This window comes from Lentinula edodes (assembly GCF_021015755.1).
Source record: "Lentinula edodes strain Le(Bin) 0899 ss11 chromosome Unknown C8R40scaffold_46, whole genome shotgun sequence".
In the NCBI taxonomy this organism is placed as follows: domain Eukaryota; kingdom Fungi; phylum Basidiomycota; class Agaricomycetes; order Agaricales; family Omphalotaceae; genus Lentinula; species Lentinula edodes.
The window spans coordinates 221,469-240,123 of NW_025764352.1; the positions used below are offsets into that span (position 1 = coordinate 221,469).

Consider the following 18,655-nt stretch of genomic DNA (forward strand, 5'->3'; position numbering starts at 1 on the left):
AAAACCACTTTCAAACTTGTGTTATGCATTCTCCAAAGACTACCAGCTAATCAATTGCTCCTATCATTTAACTCCTTCGCCTTCTGGGTCAGTCTTTTTGCCTACTATCCCAATCTAACACTTGGCAACCTTTTGAAATCCTCAGAAGGTACAAGGCAGTCATGGGAATTCATTCATTAGCATGTTTAAAATCAGAATTAAGCAAAACCAATCAATAGATGCAATGAGCTGAAATCCTGTTGACTGTGGCAGTGGATACACAACGAGCCGAATCTCCGGCTAAGCGCTCGTCTTACCGCCATGCTGCTGTGAAATCCTCGTGGCCGGAATGCCAATGCTTGAACCCTTCAGCCACGACGGTCATATTGCACAAGTCGCCTAACCTGATACAGCCGGCCAATGGCTCAGCTTGTTGTTGGGATGGTGTGGTACATAGGATATCACATGCCGTTGGAATAATCGATCGTTATTACGCTCCTCGAATTCTCCTTTACCTCCCGATACTCCTTGAGTCACGCTTCATCTGACGTGGCTTTTTCTAGTACTCTAGTCCTCATCATAGAAATCGAATTCATTTACTGCGGTAGTCACGACGATTCCAAGCGTGAATCATATTGTATCATTTTCGACGCTGTTCCATTCATGCGTACCATCCTCAACTCTCTTTCTCTCTACCTACTACTCCTCAATCTATCAATACTCGAAGAGCTACCATTAGAGCTTATTAGCAGCAAATTTCGAGGGGATTTGATTGGCTGAGAACAGCTCCAACCAATTCAGTTCACGTCGAAAAGTGATTTTGCTAATGAGCTCTATTGTCCTTCTTCTAGTTCAACTGGAGTCCCACTCTACGTCTTGTGACGTATTCGATCTCGTTCGAGGATTTAAGCTCGATATAGCGGTGAATGAGGCGGTGAGGAGGAGTAGGAAGTTTTGTCTGTGATTTTGACAGCGTCAATGAAACATGAGTGACTCGGTACGTGCTTGCTCATCGACATCACTCATTGAATGACAACTGATGCCTGCAGGATTGGCTGTCTAGACATGCGTATCAACCAAGATATAATTTCACTCACCGGTGAAGACAATGGGTATCACAAAAACTACATTCCAATTACGTTCCTATCTTTGGGTATCCTTGCTTCATACTCCAATTGTTCTCGATGCACCCGTACAATCAGTTTCCCCCATACACGACTTCACTCCATACCACATAGTCTCCCAGACACAAGTGTTCTTTCCTTATTTCGCACACTCCTACAAATGCACATTCTGCTTTAATAACGGCCCACCACTCCCCGACGCGCTAACAATTGCATATGTAGCCCATCCACAATGCTCACATAGGTGCAACGTTCAACGTTTGACTCTTAGACTGTACCGTTTATTGAACGTTACCTGTTTTCTCGCAAAGTTCTAATCATGCCTGTTTATCATACATTCTGCCGTTTCTTTACATGTCAATTATTTGTGTTTAACCAATGCCGTGCGGTAAAGTAGAACACAAGAATAACTGAGGTTTTTTTCGACCCACCCTTAACAAAGCTCATTATGGAAAGACATTGTCCGTGACAGTGTGACCAGATCTCTTTCTCACTATAACCACTACCACCCATCGACCCCAAGTCAATGTTTTCTCAAGCCGAGAATTTTGCCATACCAAATGGGCAATTTTTGAATGTTCAAGGAAATTATTATTTGAATCATCACACACCAGGTATATATCCTGTAACCAGTACTTCCAATTCAGAAACAAAAAACCTGGTACAGCCTGCAGGTACTTGTTCACACAGTATTTGGCATAAGATATAGATAACAACATCTGTTCCCCAAGGTTACTACCAAGGAATAACTTTCTGTCCCACTTCAACATCAACCTTCACAGGAAGAACAGACACCTTGGAGAGCTTAAATAATTTCTTTTTTGATTCTGAAAAGACACAGAAGGCTTTTCTTCTGTTTGGGCTAGGAGGTGCAGGGAAAACACAAGTTGCACTGGAGTTCAGGAAGAGATTCAGGCAAAAGTAAAAAAAAAGTTTAGTTAAAAAATGCAGGACACTATGCTGATTCAAATGAGCTCCAGGTTCACCAAGATTTACTTCATTACTGCTGATACAGAGGAGTCCATCCAAGCCTGTCTGTTTGACATTGCCATAGACAATGGACTTGGGAATCCTCAAGATTGGAGAAGTGGGATTCACTGGCTAAATACCCATGAGGAAAATTGGTTGATTATCATGGACAATGCAGATGATCCAAGGATCCCTTTGAGAAGATATTTTCCACCATGTGAACATGGAAACATTATCATTACCTCAAGAAATGCTGAATTACAAAATGCAGTGGGCCAGTCCCTGGAGCTTTGGGATATGAGCCCTTCTGAAGGTCTTCAACTACTTGTGAAGCATGCAGTCAAGGGGCCTTTGAATAAAGTTCAGCATAAACATGCTGCCCAGATTGCTAAAGAGCTGTACTACTTTCCATTGGCACTGGTACAAGCAGGAGCATACATATTGAAGCAAAATTGCCTCCTCACATACTCTAGCAGACTGAAAAGTCAGCGCAGACAATTAATGGAGAGAAAGCTTACCCAGTTCCGGGATAAATATCAGCTTTCTGTTTATGCCACTTGGAACCTCAGCTGGAATATGCTGAGTGAGAAGAGCCAAAAGCTACTAGAAATATGTTCTCATCTTCATCATGAAAAAATCCCTCGGCAATTATTTGAAAAAGCCATCACCAGAATCAATAGTGCTTTTCTACCTCTTGGACCAAGCAAAGCTGTTGATGAAGCTAGAGCCCTTTTGAAAAATTTTGTTCAACATGATATGCAATGGGATGATATACACTTTGATGAGATTGTATCTGAAGCAACTTCTTACTCATTGCTCCAGATTCATAGTGATGAATTATACACAATTCATCCATTGGTATACCAGTGGCTTGTTGATAGTTTACATCAGCGGCAAATACAGGGGACTCAAGGTATATTAGCAGTAGCCGTACAAAATGCAACCTGGAAAGACTACCGATTCTTACAGCATTTGTCACCTCATTGTAAAGCACTAGGGTATCTTGGTCATAGTAACTATTTCATCAAATTGGCAATTGGAGGGATGTGGGAATTACTAGGGAACTATACCCAGGCCCTTGAATTATGGAAACCTTTGATAGATGTAATGAGAAAGAGTTTAGGACACAGGCACAAGGACACCCTAGTGCACATTGAAAATGTAGTCAGGGTGTATTGGGAATTGAGAATGTATCAGGAAGCTTTGGAACTTCGAAGATCCTTGTATGTAGGAGCAGCTTTAGGAGTCCAAAGCCAATATCATGCTTGGGATAAAAGGCCTGGTGAACCAACAACCCACCTTGCATTTCAATCTGGACCTGTAGGTGGTGCCAGACATACCAGTGGGGAAACTGTTCCCTGGAATGGCGGCAGTGGGAATATCATCTCAGGGAATAAACTGGGGGTAGGACAAGTACATAGAATTTAAATGTTGAGTGTGGGAATTTTTCGCCCCCCAAGTCACACTGGCTACAGTGCAGGGCAAATGAATGGATCAAATATGCTGGGAAATACACTAGGAATGTGAATAAACTCTGCAATACTTACATTGTTTATATCTGTACAAGTATCTCCCCTTCCTGATATAACTGATTACCAGTGCTGCATTTGTTCATGTGTTCATGGTTAGATACTACGCGTCAAGTACTGGCTTAAATCATCGGGGTCTGACAGTTCTTTGTAGTCAGATTTGATGAGAAATGGGTACAATACAGTGGATATGTGGAGGAGGTGTAGAGGTCTTACTATACTTCAGAGGTGAGTTTCCTGTTGTCGGTCAGATGACCATTGCCTACCGAGGTGAGGTCTGCTCGTTATGCGTTACATTTTATATAATGCCCCCGTCATTTTGGTCATCATCACACAATCAAAGGAACCGTCCATATCTTGGTCTTGGACTTGTATAATTGCTATCGAGATTTTGCTAGACTTCTCCTATAGTTATTTGCTCTAGTTGCATGTGTGCTCTTGCCAGTGCATTATAAAATAATAGGTGTTTTTGGACATCAATGATTGTTACTGCTCATTCTTCTCTTCACCATACTGCTAGAGAATTTCCTAACAGCAAAAGCACCCAGAGTAAGCTGAATTTTTTGCTCTCAGCTCTGGATGCTGGAGAGCATTCTTCAGCCAGTACCCTTGCTCTGGCAAACATCTAAGTTTCACAGATGAATTGGTACTTCATATGGTACAATAGTATATTAAAATTCATTAGTAAGTACAAACTATCCAATGCTCAAATCCAGCATGGAACACAAATGAGTATAAGCAGGTGATAATTTTTAGAACTTCCCCCATAATTTCTTCAGCACAAGCAGCCTAGTTAAAACCATAAACCCCACCGAAACAACAGTTGTCGACCCTATATCAAGTTCAATTATTCATTATTTTCAACTCACACCAAGTCTTTGAAAACAAACCAGCATAGTACCCAACAATCTTGAAATCCTCTGTCAGTTGATTGATTGCACCGGATATCGGCATCCCGCATAATGCACCGGCAGCACCAACAGTCATGATCATGCCTGTGTATCGACCAGAGTCAGATAATTCTCCCAATTTGTCGACATGAACAGAAAGGCCGGAGACAAATGATCCGCACATGAATCTATCAATGAGTTTTGAGATGGGGAGGTTAAAGATAATTGCAAATGGCTAATTCATTGACTCGAAAAGACTTACCCATACAGTGCAGCAATCACTATCGATGACGCATCTGTTCTGGAAAAGGGCCAAAGGAAAGAAAGTACACCCGCAATTAATGTTGTTGGTGCAAGAAAGTTCAAAGCACCTGCAAAAACCAGCAACATAAGTGAACAGGAACCCAAAACATCGCACTGACCAATTCTATCCATCATGATCACTGCAAAAAAACTTCCCAATCCCGCGCCCGCATTTGCAATAGCAACCAGATAAATTGCTATATTAGGTGATACGCCGACAGCTAATGCACTGAGCTCAATGTATGTAGGAACTGGAAAGAAACGGAGACCCAACAAATATCTCAATAATTACTGAAACAAGTGAATATTTGGCAAATACCGGTGTACAGTCCTAGGAATCCAGTGAAAGCAGCTATTGCGTACGTCAAGAACAGTGGATTCTTGAATGCTTTAAAGTTGAACAAGCCACCGGAAACATTCCGTAGTGGTAGGCGCCGCGTGAGGGTTATGTTTGGTATGATCAAAGCTAACAACATAATGAATCCGAGGATACATCTGCAAAACCTGGATGTTCACGAGAGCAAGGGTACTAGCTGGAGAGCGCTGTCCAGCGCTGAAAGCACTCCCAGCAGTTTTTCAATACTGCTGGGAGCACTTTCCCAGCTGGACAGTGCTGTCAGCTGCTTTCGAGCTCTTAGCCAAAAATACAGGTTTTACAGATGTACACATTGTCCATGAAAATCTGTAGGACAATATCTCTAAATGAAGCTTTCCGGCTGAGCTATGTTCTTGTTTGCTTACCCGACTCTTGGGATCAGTTTCTGGAATGCAATTGGGAAGACTGTCCCACCGATGGAAGATCCGAGTGCAGTTAAGCCCATCGCAAGACCTTGTCTATGGTACAGTCAAGAGACATAGTGTCAGTTATTCTTGAAAATGCACATACTTCTTGCTGAACCATTGTCCAATGATTCCCATTGCTGGCATAAACACCATCCCACAACCAATCTGACATAGAACAACTGAATATGAGATAATTCAAGTAGGTAAGTATATGACTTACCCCAAGTCCAACACCTTGGCATAGAACAAAATGCCAGTATTTTGTGCATTGTGCAACTAAGAATGTGCATACTATCATTAAAATACTCCCCCCGAGCAATGGTACTTTGATTATCCCAAGTTCGGACAAACGTCCCTGGAAAAGTGCCAGAAGCAGGATTAATGCGTACTGTGATTATTTCATGTCTAGTACACGAAACAAAAGGAATCAGAGGGGTATACCTGTAAAGAACCTATCCAGGCTCTTTCCGTTTTACAAAGATCAATCGCAGTGTCTTTGAATCAATGTAGTGAGGAGGAAGCACATACATAGTAGAAGGAGAATGTTCTTGAAGTAGTGTTCGCTCGTAGTATGTTTGAAAGACCTAACTGAACTCAGACATCACTATTGCTATAATGAAATTACTCACCCCCCATGTACTGACATAACCATATCTGCGCACGAAGAATCAACACAACTATAACCACATAATCAAATTATTTCTACTCTACTAACGAGGCAAATGCACTGAAGAATGTCTAAACAGATCACAAGAAAACAATAGTCAAGTTTGGGAAATGGAATGAGGAAGAATGGCTGCCACATACACCGAGAACCACCAACCAATCCCGTGACCCTCCGTCCGGAAAATTGCTGGACTGCTGTTGTGAGTTGGCTTCAATATCTTCTTGCTGATGGTCCTCTTCTTCTTCAAATTCATCCTCTGCTGGAACAACCATCGCCTCTACTACCTGCTTCTCAGTTGCTTCCTTCTTCGAGTTTACATCCTGGCTGCCACTACTAGTAAGCTCTACCATCTCTTGAGTGTGACTTTGTTGGCTCGCAAGATCATAGTAACTTTCAAGATCTCCTGGTGGAGGTCTGTCATAGTGGTCATCACCATCCTCACTTGACTCTTCAAATACGGTCCACAGCATATTCCATAGAATGAACCAGAAGAGTATGCGTGGAAAAGGTTCAGGGAGGAAGAAAGTATTGGTGATAACAAGATGGAGGGTGGAAAAGAAAAACGGAAAGAAAGATAATGGTGACACACCTTTTAAGATATAGAGATATCAAAACGCAACGTTTCCGGCACGTTGATCTCGTTGAGGAACGAGACTGAGACCAGACAGTTTGATGTGATTGCACTGGTGAAATGGGACGCTAGTGAATACAAACTATTCCATGAGGGGTTATAAGGATCCGTCAAACTCGGGAAAATTGAAGGAAGAACTCCTTACCGCCTCTTAATAAGTTGTGGACCTTGCCTGAAAGTCGAAGTTGTCTACGCCACCTGAAGGGCCGGAAATTCATGGCATGGCAGATCCATCAAGGTATCATTTGATACCATAGCAATGACAGTGCATTATATAGGAATTAGTATCTTTGACTTGTTGGCTCAGCAATATCTCCGCATATTAGTCGGGGGGCAAAAGATACACCTGACAATGTTTGTGGACAATGACAGGTTGTGGCTAATAGACGATTTGACTTACCAGAAGTATCAAATTGTGTCAAAATATCTAGGTCACCTCATAAAGCCATATAAGTAGCAGGTCGCATGCAGACGGGGGACCAAACTAAGTAATACAGACAATAGTTCCCAAGGCGAAGATGAACGTCGAGCCTGTGCTAAATCATATATATTAGATGAGAGTAGCAGTACAAGATGATGGTGGAGGCGTCAAGGTGTAAGGCGAGATAGGTTGATATTTGGATCCAGTTTGGATCCAAGGGGGAAAAACGCGAGGCAGATGCCTAATGAAGACCACAGAAAGTTAGTGGGTCACCGGTGTCGAAAGTCACCGGAAAGTGAACCACCCAAGCTAGATTAACCCTTTGGGTACCGTATGAAGTATGCACAGTTTGAATTAATCTTTTGTGGAGGGATAGAAGAGCGAGCAAAGCTTATGATGTTCTCTATAGTTGTAGTGGTGGTCGGGAGCGAAGAGGCAGTGTGAATCGGTAATCGGCCCGATACAATACCTCTTGCTTCGTACAATCATCAACCCACTCTTTTCTCGCTCCCTAAAGTCCCACCATCAGTTGCAGATTCAGCGTTTTGTCCTCGTAACTTTGAAGCCCTAAAGGAATGGCTACAATACCGAGTGGGTTTTCTTCCCAAAGATTATCCCTATTCTGACGATATTATTATCCATGCCGTGTAATCACTTCCTTCCAAATTCAAATCTCTGCTGGTCACGAAAACGTCCTGTACCGGTGGTAGTTAGCCCTATCATCAATATACTCAGCGCCGGCGCTCAATTGGCCTCATTCCACTGTTTTCATTCAACTTCGCCTGGATCCGACGCAACTTCCGGTAGCTTCCTCCATCGCTGGATACATGCTGTCGAAAGATCTCAACCATTTGGTCCTGGATCGAATGATGACCTGATTTTACTTGATTTATAAACAGCAGGCTCTTATCTGACTTGTTCCGGACATTCCAGTATCCACCAACTTTTCTTTTCTACCTTCAACCTCACAAAAAAAAGTTAATTCTGCTGGTCAGAAACTTGTCCCCGCCGCTTTTCTTCATTGTTACACGTTATACCATCTTCCGCCATGCGCTTGCGATCTCTCTTTTTCCAGTCTGTATTTGGAGTTGTCTGCTTGTTCGCTGCTGTCCGCACTATGCCCATAAAATCGGCGGCGGCTGCCTTTCATGTCAACGCTTCTGTCTTGGTTGGATCTAACGACGACTCACAGAACAGAGATTGGGAGAAATGGTGGGGATGACTGGATCAAATGGCATGTATATATGTGTAACTCTTGACTCGAAACATCCCAACAATCGCTGGAAATGTGAAGGATACGACATGAGTAGCACAGTTTTCGGTGAGAGTGCCCGCTTGCTCGCTCGTTTGCTTTATTTAGTCCTGTTGCTTGACAACAACACTTGGTAGTGGAAGACTTACAGAGAAGATACGTAGACGTGCATCCTCGGTCCCCCGGAATTATGGAGGACACAATCTTGCCATCTTTACTCTTTCACCTGAAACTCGCGAGTTCGAATCACTTCCAGGAGATCAAATTGTAGTGAAATTGGTCGATTAGGATAACGAGAGCTCTTCCTGTGAAGTCTCTGCCCTCTGAAAATATGCAGAGTTTCAGAAAGCAAAAGGACAAACTCCTACTTTTGTCACTAGCGGGGTTTTGAAGCGGACGGCTCTCCCTTGTAATATAGGCGTAATTGTCATGCGCAAAGTTCCTGGACAAGGACTGGAGGATACAGACCAGTGGCGGGAGAAGATCAGGGAAAGGCAGGGAATGCTAGACAAGGTCTTCAAGAACATCCAGAATTTTAACTATGAATTCATAGAGAAGACTAAGCTTGTCCACGTGTAAGCATAGTCTTTCTATCGTCACAAGTTTTGGCAACTGCTCAATCTACATGTTCTCGTATCAGCGACCTTGGCCTGAGAAACTTTCCGGTCGATGAACATATGAATGTCTACCCAATAGACTTTGGACCCCCATCCATATATCCTGTAGAGCGCGTACCCAGCCGCAGTGAATTTGTGAGTATATACCTGTATATACGTCACACCCTCGGATTTTATTTGCCTGTTCTCATTGGCTCTTGTATCAGGATGCGTGGTTTTCAAAAAGATTTGATCTCATATGGGGCACACAACAAGGAGGAAAATATTGAGCGAAACCAAAGACAAGCTGGAGGTTTCCCGACAGTAGCTCGTGAATCTAATTTGACAGTATGAAGCGTTGCTAATTTAACGGGTCTGGTCTGCTCTGGTTTGCTCGGAGCCTCAAGCTTTTTGGAAGATTGTGATTTACATAACTGCCTCAGCGAACGGCTGCTGTCCACAGCCTGACATGTACTACGCAGTGTAGTCGAGACTTGAACCGAGCAATAATTACTCATGTTCAATATCTAGCATACCCTCTAAGCTCTAGCAGCTTTGTACTCTGGAAATCTAAGGTGAAAGAATCATTGACCCCAGGTTGAACGTTGACCCCGAGTCGTACCGACAAACATTGATCAGCGCAGAAATCGCTCCATCTAGGCTCCATCACAACGATGAAACGTAAACGTCTGATGTCCCCATGCTGCAAATAGAAAGCAACAGCCTTCGGAAGTGTCTTCTGCCCAGCTTCTGCCTATATATACATATGTAATCTAACGCGCCAAGACCACCCCACCAAAACTTCACGAATTTTAACGACTAATTTACGAACTTTCAAAACGACTCACGACTAGAAAGCTCTTTGTTTGCTTTCATCTTCAACACCTCGTTTGCATAACAAAACAGAACGAAATGCTCGCACCATCGTTCCTCTCTCTTTCCTCCCTCCTCCTCATCCCCACCACACTAGGTGCCGCCATTCTTCGCCGCGACAATGGCTGCAATACATGGCCTTCCGTTGGCATTAAAGACAACAATGCCTCGTTCGAGTTATGGGCTCATTACGAAAGTCGAGTCGCCATTCCACTCGCGATGACTACCTTCGATGGCAATAGTAGCAGTAACGCAACGAAAGCTTATTTAGCAGTAAGTGTATCTATTTTCTTACAGCTTGTCCTCATTGTACACTAGCCTAACGACCTCGGTGGAACCGTAATCGGAACTCTCTTTACCTTGAACAACTCGGGATTGATCGGTGCAGGCTCGAGTTCCAATGATTCAGACGGTTCTTCGTCGCCAAATACGACATGGATCTCCAATACCATAGACGCAGGTGGTTTCTTCCCCTTCAGTCTATCCCCCGACGCCAATGACGCTGGGATTGCGGATGATTATTGCGAAGTGGCATGTGTCCATTCATTCCTTTTATCCCTTCCTCCTTTCTTATCTACTTGCAGCCAAACACAGACCCCCACGGTCCTCTCATCAACGGTCCCTTATTCGGCGCTCAAGGTTCCACCTCTGGATGGGCCATCTGCAACCGCGTTGACAATCCACTTTTCCAAGGCGTGGTCTTCAACCCTGCGAGCTATAGCTCAGACTATGGGTTCAACGTCTCTACTTGCCAGAACGTCACAATTTATCTACGGTCTACCGCGTTGGGGAATTTGAACACTTAGATATTTCAAGGGTACATAATGGAGAAGCGAAAATCATCATAAATACGAAGATCATCATACATGGGTTGATGTTGTACTCAGAATCATGCAATTTTATTTCTTATGTACAGCTACCAAGTTCACGATTGAGAAATGGGTGTCCACAACAAGCACAATTCTCTCGATATTCTCAAAGGACAAAATGTAAGATTATGAATTGTTAATTCGGACATGGTTATGGTATAAATGGCCGACTGCGAACAATATCGGTGGGTAGAGTGACAATTCTATCGTCTACATAACATCCTCGGAATCATAAGAATCTGAGTCCGAGTCAAAATCAGAAGCATGATTAACCACACTACCCTTCAAGTTTATGGATTTCACTATTCTCCTCCTTCTAGGAAGGCCTCCAGCAGTTGGTTCAAGTTGTCCCTTTGCAGATGTCTTGCCATGAACATCCGCTCGAGGGGTAATAGTAATAAACGCTTCGAATCCACGACGCTCTCTTAGAGGGGTTTCGGGTAATATGAGAGGAGGGGGTACGCGGATGAGGGGGAGATCAATGAAATCGGGTATTAAGGATAAGAGAGAGAAGGAGAGGGAATCGGAGTATGAGGAAGGAGAGAGCGTCATGCGCGAGTAGTCTTCACCACCATCGACAAAGATGGACGGCGTGAGAGTATGGGTGCTGGGACGAATCATATTGATATAGCACGGGCTGAGTGATTATTCAATGTTTGTGAGTGTGCGAGGGCAAAGTGTATTACCGAGTTTGTGCATTTTGGGAAACGCTCTTATAGGTAAGTATAGGGGTTTTCCCACAATTAATAGCAACTTTCGATGAGACTTGGTCTCATTTCTTGGTTTCTCATCTGGTCCTAGAGGTAAGCCACATACTCCAACAGTGTTCATGGAGTGAATGTGAGAGGATTTGAAGGCCAGTAAGGATGATGCATCTCCTACATCAAGAAATGAATGAAAAAATGCGCACAGTAGAAATGTACATACCAACAAAAAACGCGACGCGGAGTGTTCCCTGATCCAAATTGAAGATCGTCAGTAGAGTTTCACATAAATCACACCAGACATGATCGGCATTAAAAAATCAAGGACTCACTACGAATCAGTATATGACGTTCTCCGATTTGTTCCAGTTGGACATTCCAAAGCTGCGAATCCTGGAAGATCGAAAACTTGACAAGTGAGTCTTCTGTATCTTCTTCCATCACCCCAGAGGAACCTTCAGTTTCGCGATACTTTATAGTCCTACAGGATGCGAAGTCGAAGGCGCTTCTGGTGGCCTGCAGGAAAATATAGACCAGAGCTGTTTGTCATGTCTGAAGAGCGAATATATAGGAGTGCTAAGCTCTACATCTTTTTGTTGAGACCTGTTTCGTCCACCTACTTCCACTTTCGACATTGATGTCCCCGGAAAGATGTGGCAGGTTTTCCAGCGCCTTCCCGTTCCGTGGTACTGGCAGACGCATAGTAGAAATTGAGCGCACCGTCATGGCTCGAAAGACACTACATGTACTGACACTTCGACCATGCTTAGAACTTTGCAGAACTCGTCGTGTCTTCTTGAAACTGCTTCTAGATAGAAGATCTTCCGAGACAGGTATATGCCGTATAATTTTTCTGCGACAGATTGGAAGCGTTCCATTGAAATTTAGTACGCCCAAGTAGATGGAGGGCAAACTGGAAAGTGATCAATCAGCGCCGAACATAAAGTGATTAGATACTGAGTGATAAGCCAAATTTGGACATCTGATCGTCGCCAAGCCGTCGCGGTTGTAGGTGCCCTGCAGGTGCCATACTTCTTAATCCCTCCCACCATTCTCTGCAGGTATCGCCTCCGAAGACATGACTACAAGGCGTAGAATTAGCCAAAGAAAGACTCCACTCGAGAATTCAGAGCCCGAGGCCCTTGAAAGGCCCAGGTAAGTCAAAAGCTCACTATTTAGCTTACACAAACACTTATATAATGCTAACAGGGTCCATTCAACGCCAAAAGTCCCAACTTTACTGGCTATAATGGTTTTAATATCTGTGGCTTGCTATTTTGCACTCCGGGAACTTCCATACGGATCTGTTCAAAGACAGATTGCCATTCAAGCTACGGAGGATGATCTTGAAGCCAGAGACGCGAGTATATTCTCCGTACAAGGAATACCAGGAAAGGGCAAAGGTATCATTGCCGTTAGGAATATCAAAGTGGGTGTAAACTCTTACTTTAAGACTAATCGTTCGTTCGATGATGGTCGTTTAATGATCAACATGACCACTTATTACAACCTCTCGACTTGCTCCTTGTGTAACCTACATGTAGCGAGGAGAAGTAGTCCTACGAGAGCGACCGCTCTTTGTGCTACCGTCTGAAAGTAGGGATGACTTGGCATAGTTGGAATGCTGACCATCTCATTGAACATTTAGTAACCACATCACCTACCGCTTTGATTACGCGGCACCTCTCTCTTCTTACTCCTTACGAACATGCACAATTCTACAACCTCTCCTACGTGAACTTCCCTCCTGATCTTGACCCAGAGAACGACTTCGCCGAGTTGGCATTAGCAATATTCCAAACAAATGCCGTTTCAACGGGAGTCAATTCTGTTGGCATCTTCCCGAGAATGGCGCGACTCAACCATGGATGTTCGAGTGCATTCAACGTGGTGTATACGTGGAGGGAAAAGGAGGGGATGTTAATGGTTCATGCGATAAGGGATATTCAAAAGGGAGAGGTGAGGCGTTTTCTTATTTGGTGTATGTATGATGAGGTTGCAGGATGACCTTTATTCCATGATGAATGGAGGATTTTCGTGGAGAGCCTAGCTACAGTTCTTAGAACCTGGATAACACCGTGTTTATTCATTGTTACTCGGATTTTCTAGGAACTTTTGACAACGTATACAGATACAAAACGGCCCCGGGACCAACGCAGGTGAGTATCAGTCGTTATCATTTGCCCAACATTTCGTCTGGGCCTCGTCCACAATACTTTTTGATTCTCCACTCATTCTCTCTGTAATGATAATGACCAACGGGATCTAATATACTTGCGATAAAATCAGGGCATACCTCCTCCATCAATACTCATTCCATTGCTCCTGCGATGTTTGTTCTCTTCCCGACGAAAAATCAAAAGAATCACACCGTCGTTTGATGTCGATGTCCGAGCTTTATGCTCAATTCGCATCATGGGGCACTGGCACAATAGATGGAGTCCAGGCCGCTGAAATTGCGAAGCGTATCTGGGAACTAGGGAGCGAAGAAGGATACTTGAGTGAGCGAGGAAGACTGGCAGCTGATGTGGCATGGGTGGCAGCTGCTCATTCAGAGTAAGTTGATTTTTAGCAATCAGAATCCTTGTTAACTTGACTTGCTGCTACGTATAATTCACTTTAGTGCTGCGAGTACAAATGCTTGGGCAAAATTGGCGGAAGAATGGTTTGGGTACGAGGTGGGTGTGGATAGCGAACAGGTGTTGGAAATGCGAACGCTGCAAACTCAACCTGAAGCCCATTTAGCTTGGGCAAGCCGACAGGCAACACGAGTGCCCACTCCTCATCTGTAATCGCGATCTACGCCCTTTGATCTAGTGTGCATTGGACCCTCGTGGAGAGATGAGCATATTGCGGACGCAACTTGCATCGCTTTGATGGGCTCTGCATCGCACTCGCCGTACCGCTTGCGTCAAATTGTTTTGTTTAATTCTAAATGATCAATCATCGCAAACAACTGAGAGCGTTAACAGATGATAAGCGCTTGATTCCTTGAGATTTTGGACATTGCATAATTATACAGGCGAAATACTGAACCAGGTTCTGGGGGAAGTCGAAGAAAACACCTCTGTGACGCATTACATGTTCAGCAGTTGCAGTTTTGGTCCTTGATAACATTCACGTCCGTCATCGAATATACTACATCATTCTATAATCCACACCTACAAAGGTATAGTCCCATTTAACCTCTCGTCCCTCGAACTCGCGCCGACCGTTAACTTAATCTCGTTGATGTCTCCATCGGGCCTCCGCCACCCTTGTTGTACTACATCCCAAATCGACAAGTCATATCTTGATAGTGGGATGCTTACTAGCTTCGTTTCCCCAGGCATGACTTCGACGTTGGTGAATCCTTTGAGGACGGAAGGCGGTTCGCCGGCAGAGGCTGGATGGTGAATATACACTTGCGGAATCTGTATTGTACATCCATGAACTCAATTTGAATGATACATGTAGGGCGACGAGCACGTACATCACCGCCGTATACATCTCCCGTATTCTTCACATCGAAAGTGACGTTATGAGCAGGTCGGTGAAGCCTTGAATATCATCATTACATGATTGTTCAAAACATGTCAAGTTAGAGAATTCACTGACCACAATGCCGTACTACTCCCCTCCTCGATTCTCGTCGCATTTCCAGAATCCCACCGAGCCTCATCAGACGTTTGCTCACTGTCAGTTTGAGGAATTTTTCCAATATTCAGGTTGGAGTATTCGAATGTCGTATAACTGAGTCCAAACCCGAACTCAAAACGGGGTGTGATGTTTTTCTGGATGATTTTAGTCCAAACTACCTCCGGGCAATAAGATTGACAAAGACTTACAGCGTCGAACCATCTGTAATCAATTTCCAACTTCTCCGAGTAGGTAATATTCAAGACTACATCCCCGCCTCCAGCCTGTCCAGGTGTCTCTCCGGCAATATCTCCTTCTATTATCATCGTTGGGTAGTCTGAGGCATTCTTAGCTATGGTGTAAGGGAGGCGTCCTGAAGGATTCCATTCGCCGTATAAAACATCAACGAGGGAATTCCCTGCTTCTGTACCTGGAAGGCCAGCCCAAAGAACCTAGATGAAAGCGAGTTCAATAAATTGACACAGGCATTCAGGTGTGATGCAACTCACAGCTGTAACATTTGGATGATCGATCCAAGATTCTAGAATCAATGGGCCTACACTGTGAATGACTACTACCGTATTGTTGTTCTGCGCCGCTACAGCGAGGACCAAATCATCTCCACCGTGCCATGCTGTGAGGTTTTTCCTATTTAGAGGAAGTGATTGAGAAATAAATCTGCTTATTAAAAAAGAATCCGACTCACCGATCACCCTCATTTCCATCCACCACAATATAATCCTCTCCTGAATCGGAATTGATGAAAACAAGACTAACGCTCTGGCCAATGGCCATGTTCCCGGCTCGGTCGAGGTCGAAGTCATCGAAGGTCCAGGAAATCGATGTACGGTGTCTGCGGGCGCGATGTTGGATAGCTTCGTAAGGCTATAATGAAAATAGCAATGTATAAGGAGAGATGACACTTTCAGACTCGAAGCACTTACTGAAATCAAGTACGTGAAATTAGCCGTTCTGGGAGAAGGAGGCGACGTTTAATATGCAATGCTCATACAAAATACTTGGAAAATAACTCACCCACTACCCCATCCCATGGCTAGGATTCCAGTCTGTCCTCCCTGATCCGCGTACTTATTCGGTCCGATATCCGCAGGTCCCGCATCGCTTCCGGCCATGAACAGATTCCTCTCCCTGCCTGTCAGTGGCAACGCCCCCTTTACATTCTTTAGCAGCACAGTTGAAGCGGCGCCCATCTCGCGTACAAGCTTATAATGCTCGTCTTGAACATCGACATGGAAGTTGGTTGCAAGGTCTCCGGGAAGGAAGGCATTGAAGTTGGTTTTAGGGAACCCAGGGGCATCTTGGTGGAGATAATACCATGCAGCAACGATACGGGTGGCTTTCAAGAGATAAAGACGTTAGTAAATGCTACACATGAAGGTTCAATTGGAAGAGAGTGAGCGTACCCATATCATCTATCCGACTTTCCGGTACAGTGCCATTCTCGACATATGCAGTCAAGTTTTGACCGAAGAACGTTGTGTGAGAGCCGAGAGTTATGTCTCCTGCCATTGTCATCTAGAGTCCATAGTGCATCGGTGTATATCAGAAATGTGAATTGCATAGGAGCCTCTAGTACTTACGTCGAGCCCAGTTACAACAGAAATCGTTGATTCTGTGGCACCCCAGTCCGACATAACGAAACCTTGAAACCCGAATTCTCGTTTGAGGATATCGTTCATCATTTTGTCATTTTCGCATGCATAAGTTCCGTTAATCAAGTCTAGTCCCATAGCATAAGTACCGTATAAATGGATGTAGAATGAATGAACGTACTATAGGAACACATTACACTCGAAACACCGGCCATTACAGCCTTCAAGAACGGATGAGCGTAAAGCTCATGTTGTGTTCGATCATCCACATTTGAGCTTTCCAGAGTTCGATAATGCTCTTGCTCACTGGAAAACTTGAAATTAGAGATCCTGCTCTTTAATCGAGGTGCTATCAGACTCACTTGTTGATGAAATGTTTCGCACAAGCTTGTACACCAGCATTCTGCAATCCCAGCACGGTCTCGTACGCAGTCTCGCCGGAAAGGAACGGATCAGCACCGAAGCCTTCCCAGTTTCTTCCTCCTGCTGCATTTCTCCCGAGGTTCATCATCGGTCCGAGAGCGATATTAACACCCTTGCCAACGTGCTCGCGACCCATAAACAGCCCTCTGCGACGCATGAGTTCACGGTTCCATCTATGGATCATGGTCCAGTATCATTATCGGTATTATACGATAATTGGAAGAATAGAAGACTCACGTCGTGGCAGAGTTGATACCAGCAGGGAATCCGGTGATGAAATCAGCGTCACGAACACCGAGAGGAGAATCCTTCGAGATGAAATTCGGTCAGTGAAAACTGCGAAGCTTCAACGAAGGCTTGTACATACCTCCAAACATAATCCGGGGAAATCACCAATCGCTCCAATATTACCCTGAAATTGAACTACCCGTCAGCGCGGATATCTGAACGTGACAAACCAAAACATACCACACAAAGACCATTTTCCCATCCTACTCCAGTGGTGATATTTATTTTTTCGTGAAGTGTAAAATTGGCTAACTGGTGTGAATATTATTAGTTATGGATGTGGAATAACGAGAAATTATATTTTTAGATGGGAAACAATAACGATGTGAAGCACGCGCCGCTCAGCGACACGATGCAGCCAGTATGCAGCACTAAGTATGCCGTCATCAATTGAAAACAGCACCAAGAAGAAAATCGTATGGGATGACGGTGCGAAGAAGACTACAAACGTCGAATGGCAATACTCACCAAAGCCTCAGCCTTTTGGTATGCAGCAGCCCAAGCAGCCTCAAAATCGGGAACAACTGCGGCACCCACTGGAGGCGGATCCATCGGGTCCGTGACAGGAAAGACATTCGGAATGGCTGTTTCAGACGGTACAGGGAAACTGGAAAATGTGTAAGAGGATATCGGGACCGTTACCCTGGACTCCGTCAATGGTTCGGAAGTTGCAGAACTCGTGGTTGCCGCGGTGGTGATTGAGACTGAGGTGGCCGATAAGCTCAAAGATGATGTGGCAGAGCCTGAAATAGATGAAATGGAGACATTCGCAGTCGATGTGGACGCGGCAGAGCCAGATACAGATGAACTGAGGACTGTTGCTGTCTCTGTAGACGCGATACTGGACAATAGAGATGCAGTTGACGAAAGGGTCGACAAAGGAAAAGATATTGAAAGAGTTGACAATAAGCTTGTCGAAAGACTCCCAATATCAGTGGCGGCAGTTGACGAAGCAGCTATAGTCGAATTGGAGGCTGATTGGGCGAGAACCAGCGACGTACTGACCAGCCATAGAGCAAAGCGAGCAAAGCTCATGGTGTTCCGAATTCAAGGTCGTATTGGAGCGAGAAACCCGCAGTTTTGTAACTGGCAGCCAGACTCCTTCCCAGTCTCGTCTTGCAAG

General features: G+C 44.4%; 6 protein-coding genes across 6 annotated transcripts; 4 read left to right on the plus strand and 2 right to left on the minus strand.

The window, feature by feature from the left end:
• Window positions 1–2,072: 2,072 nt before the first annotated feature.
• Window positions 2,073–2,729, plus strand: C8R40DRAFT_1057316 (uncharacterized protein; the record flags this gene model as incomplete). The annotated part of the gene is made up of 1 exon (XM_046225142.1): window positions 2,073–2,729. A coding segment is annotated over one exon (657 nt), but the record flags the coding sequence as incomplete, so codon positions are not given.
• Window positions 2,730–4,252: 1,523 nt separating this feature from the next.
• Window positions 4,253–7,296, minus strand: C8R40DRAFT_1154160 (major facilitator superfamily domain-containing protein). Its single transcript, XM_046229584.1, has 15 exons — window positions 7,048–7,296; window positions 6,834–6,927; window positions 6,385–6,658; window positions 6,293–6,315; window positions 6,207–6,231; window positions 6,106–6,161; window positions 6,019–6,040; window positions 5,798–5,965; window positions 5,681–5,742; window positions 5,536–5,628; window positions 5,462–5,476; window positions 5,114–5,289; window positions 4,754–5,045; window positions 4,492–4,679; window positions 4,253–4,433 (listed from the first exon to the last, which is right to left on the minus strand). Exons 1-15 carry the CDS (start codon window positions 7,091–7,093, stop codon window positions 4,354–4,356), a joined length of 1,614 nt encoding a protein of 537 aa, XP_046081406.1. The 5' UTR covers window positions 7,094–7,296; the 3' UTR covers window positions 4,253–4,353.
• A 1,681-nt stretch (window positions 7,297–8,977) lies between these two features.
• On the plus strand, window positions 8,978–9,434 carry C8R40DRAFT_1073377 (uncharacterized protein; the record flags this gene model as incomplete). The annotated part of the gene is made up of 3 exons (XM_046226559.1): window positions 8,978–9,123; window positions 9,189–9,300; window positions 9,372–9,434. The coding sequence occupies 3 exons, from the start codon at window positions 8,978–8,980 to the stop codon at window positions 9,432–9,434; spliced, it is 321 nt and encodes a 106-aa protein (XP_046081407.1).
• A 622-nt stretch (window positions 9,435–10,056) lies between these two features.
• On the plus strand, window positions 10,057–10,823 carry C8R40DRAFT_1073378 (uncharacterized protein; the record flags this gene model as incomplete). Its single annotated transcript, XM_046226560.1, has 3 exons — window positions 10,057–10,290; window positions 10,336–10,554; window positions 10,602–10,823. 3 exons carry the CDS (start codon window positions 10,057–10,059, stop codon window positions 10,821–10,823), a joined length of 675 nt encoding a protein of 224 aa, XP_046081408.1.
• A 1,757-nt stretch (window positions 10,824–12,580) lies between these two features.
• Window positions 12,581–14,602, plus strand: C8R40DRAFT_651344 (uncharacterized protein). The gene is made up of 7 exons (XM_046235778.1): window positions 12,581–12,745; window positions 12,800–13,019; window positions 13,135–13,186; window positions 13,239–13,549; window positions 13,700–13,749; window positions 13,880–14,146; window positions 14,214–14,602. The coding sequence occupies exons 1-7, from the start codon at window positions 12,669–12,671 to the stop codon at window positions 14,380–14,382; spliced, it is 1,146 nt and encodes a 381-aa protein (XP_046081409.1). The 5' UTR covers window positions 12,581–12,668; the 3' UTR covers window positions 14,383–14,602.
• Window positions 14,603–14,751: 149 nt separating this feature from the next.
• On the minus strand, window positions 14,752–18,567 carry C8R40DRAFT_1057255 (glycoside hydrolase superfamily; the record flags this gene model as incomplete). The annotated part of the gene is made up of 16 exons (XM_046225136.1): window positions 14,752–15,003; window positions 15,063–15,129; window positions 15,188–15,363; window positions 15,418–15,660; window positions 15,718–15,856; window positions 15,915–16,093; window positions 16,153–16,180; window positions 16,244–16,565; window positions 16,633–16,744; window positions 16,810–16,949; window positions 17,003–17,127; window positions 17,184–17,417; window positions 17,482–17,552; window positions 17,612–17,656; window positions 17,713–17,784; window positions 18,001–18,567. The coding sequence occupies 16 exons, from the start codon at window positions 18,565–18,567 to the stop codon at window positions 14,752–14,754; spliced, it is 2,772 nt and encodes a 923-aa protein (XP_046081410.1).
• Window positions 18,568–18,655: the final 88 nt, after the last annotated feature.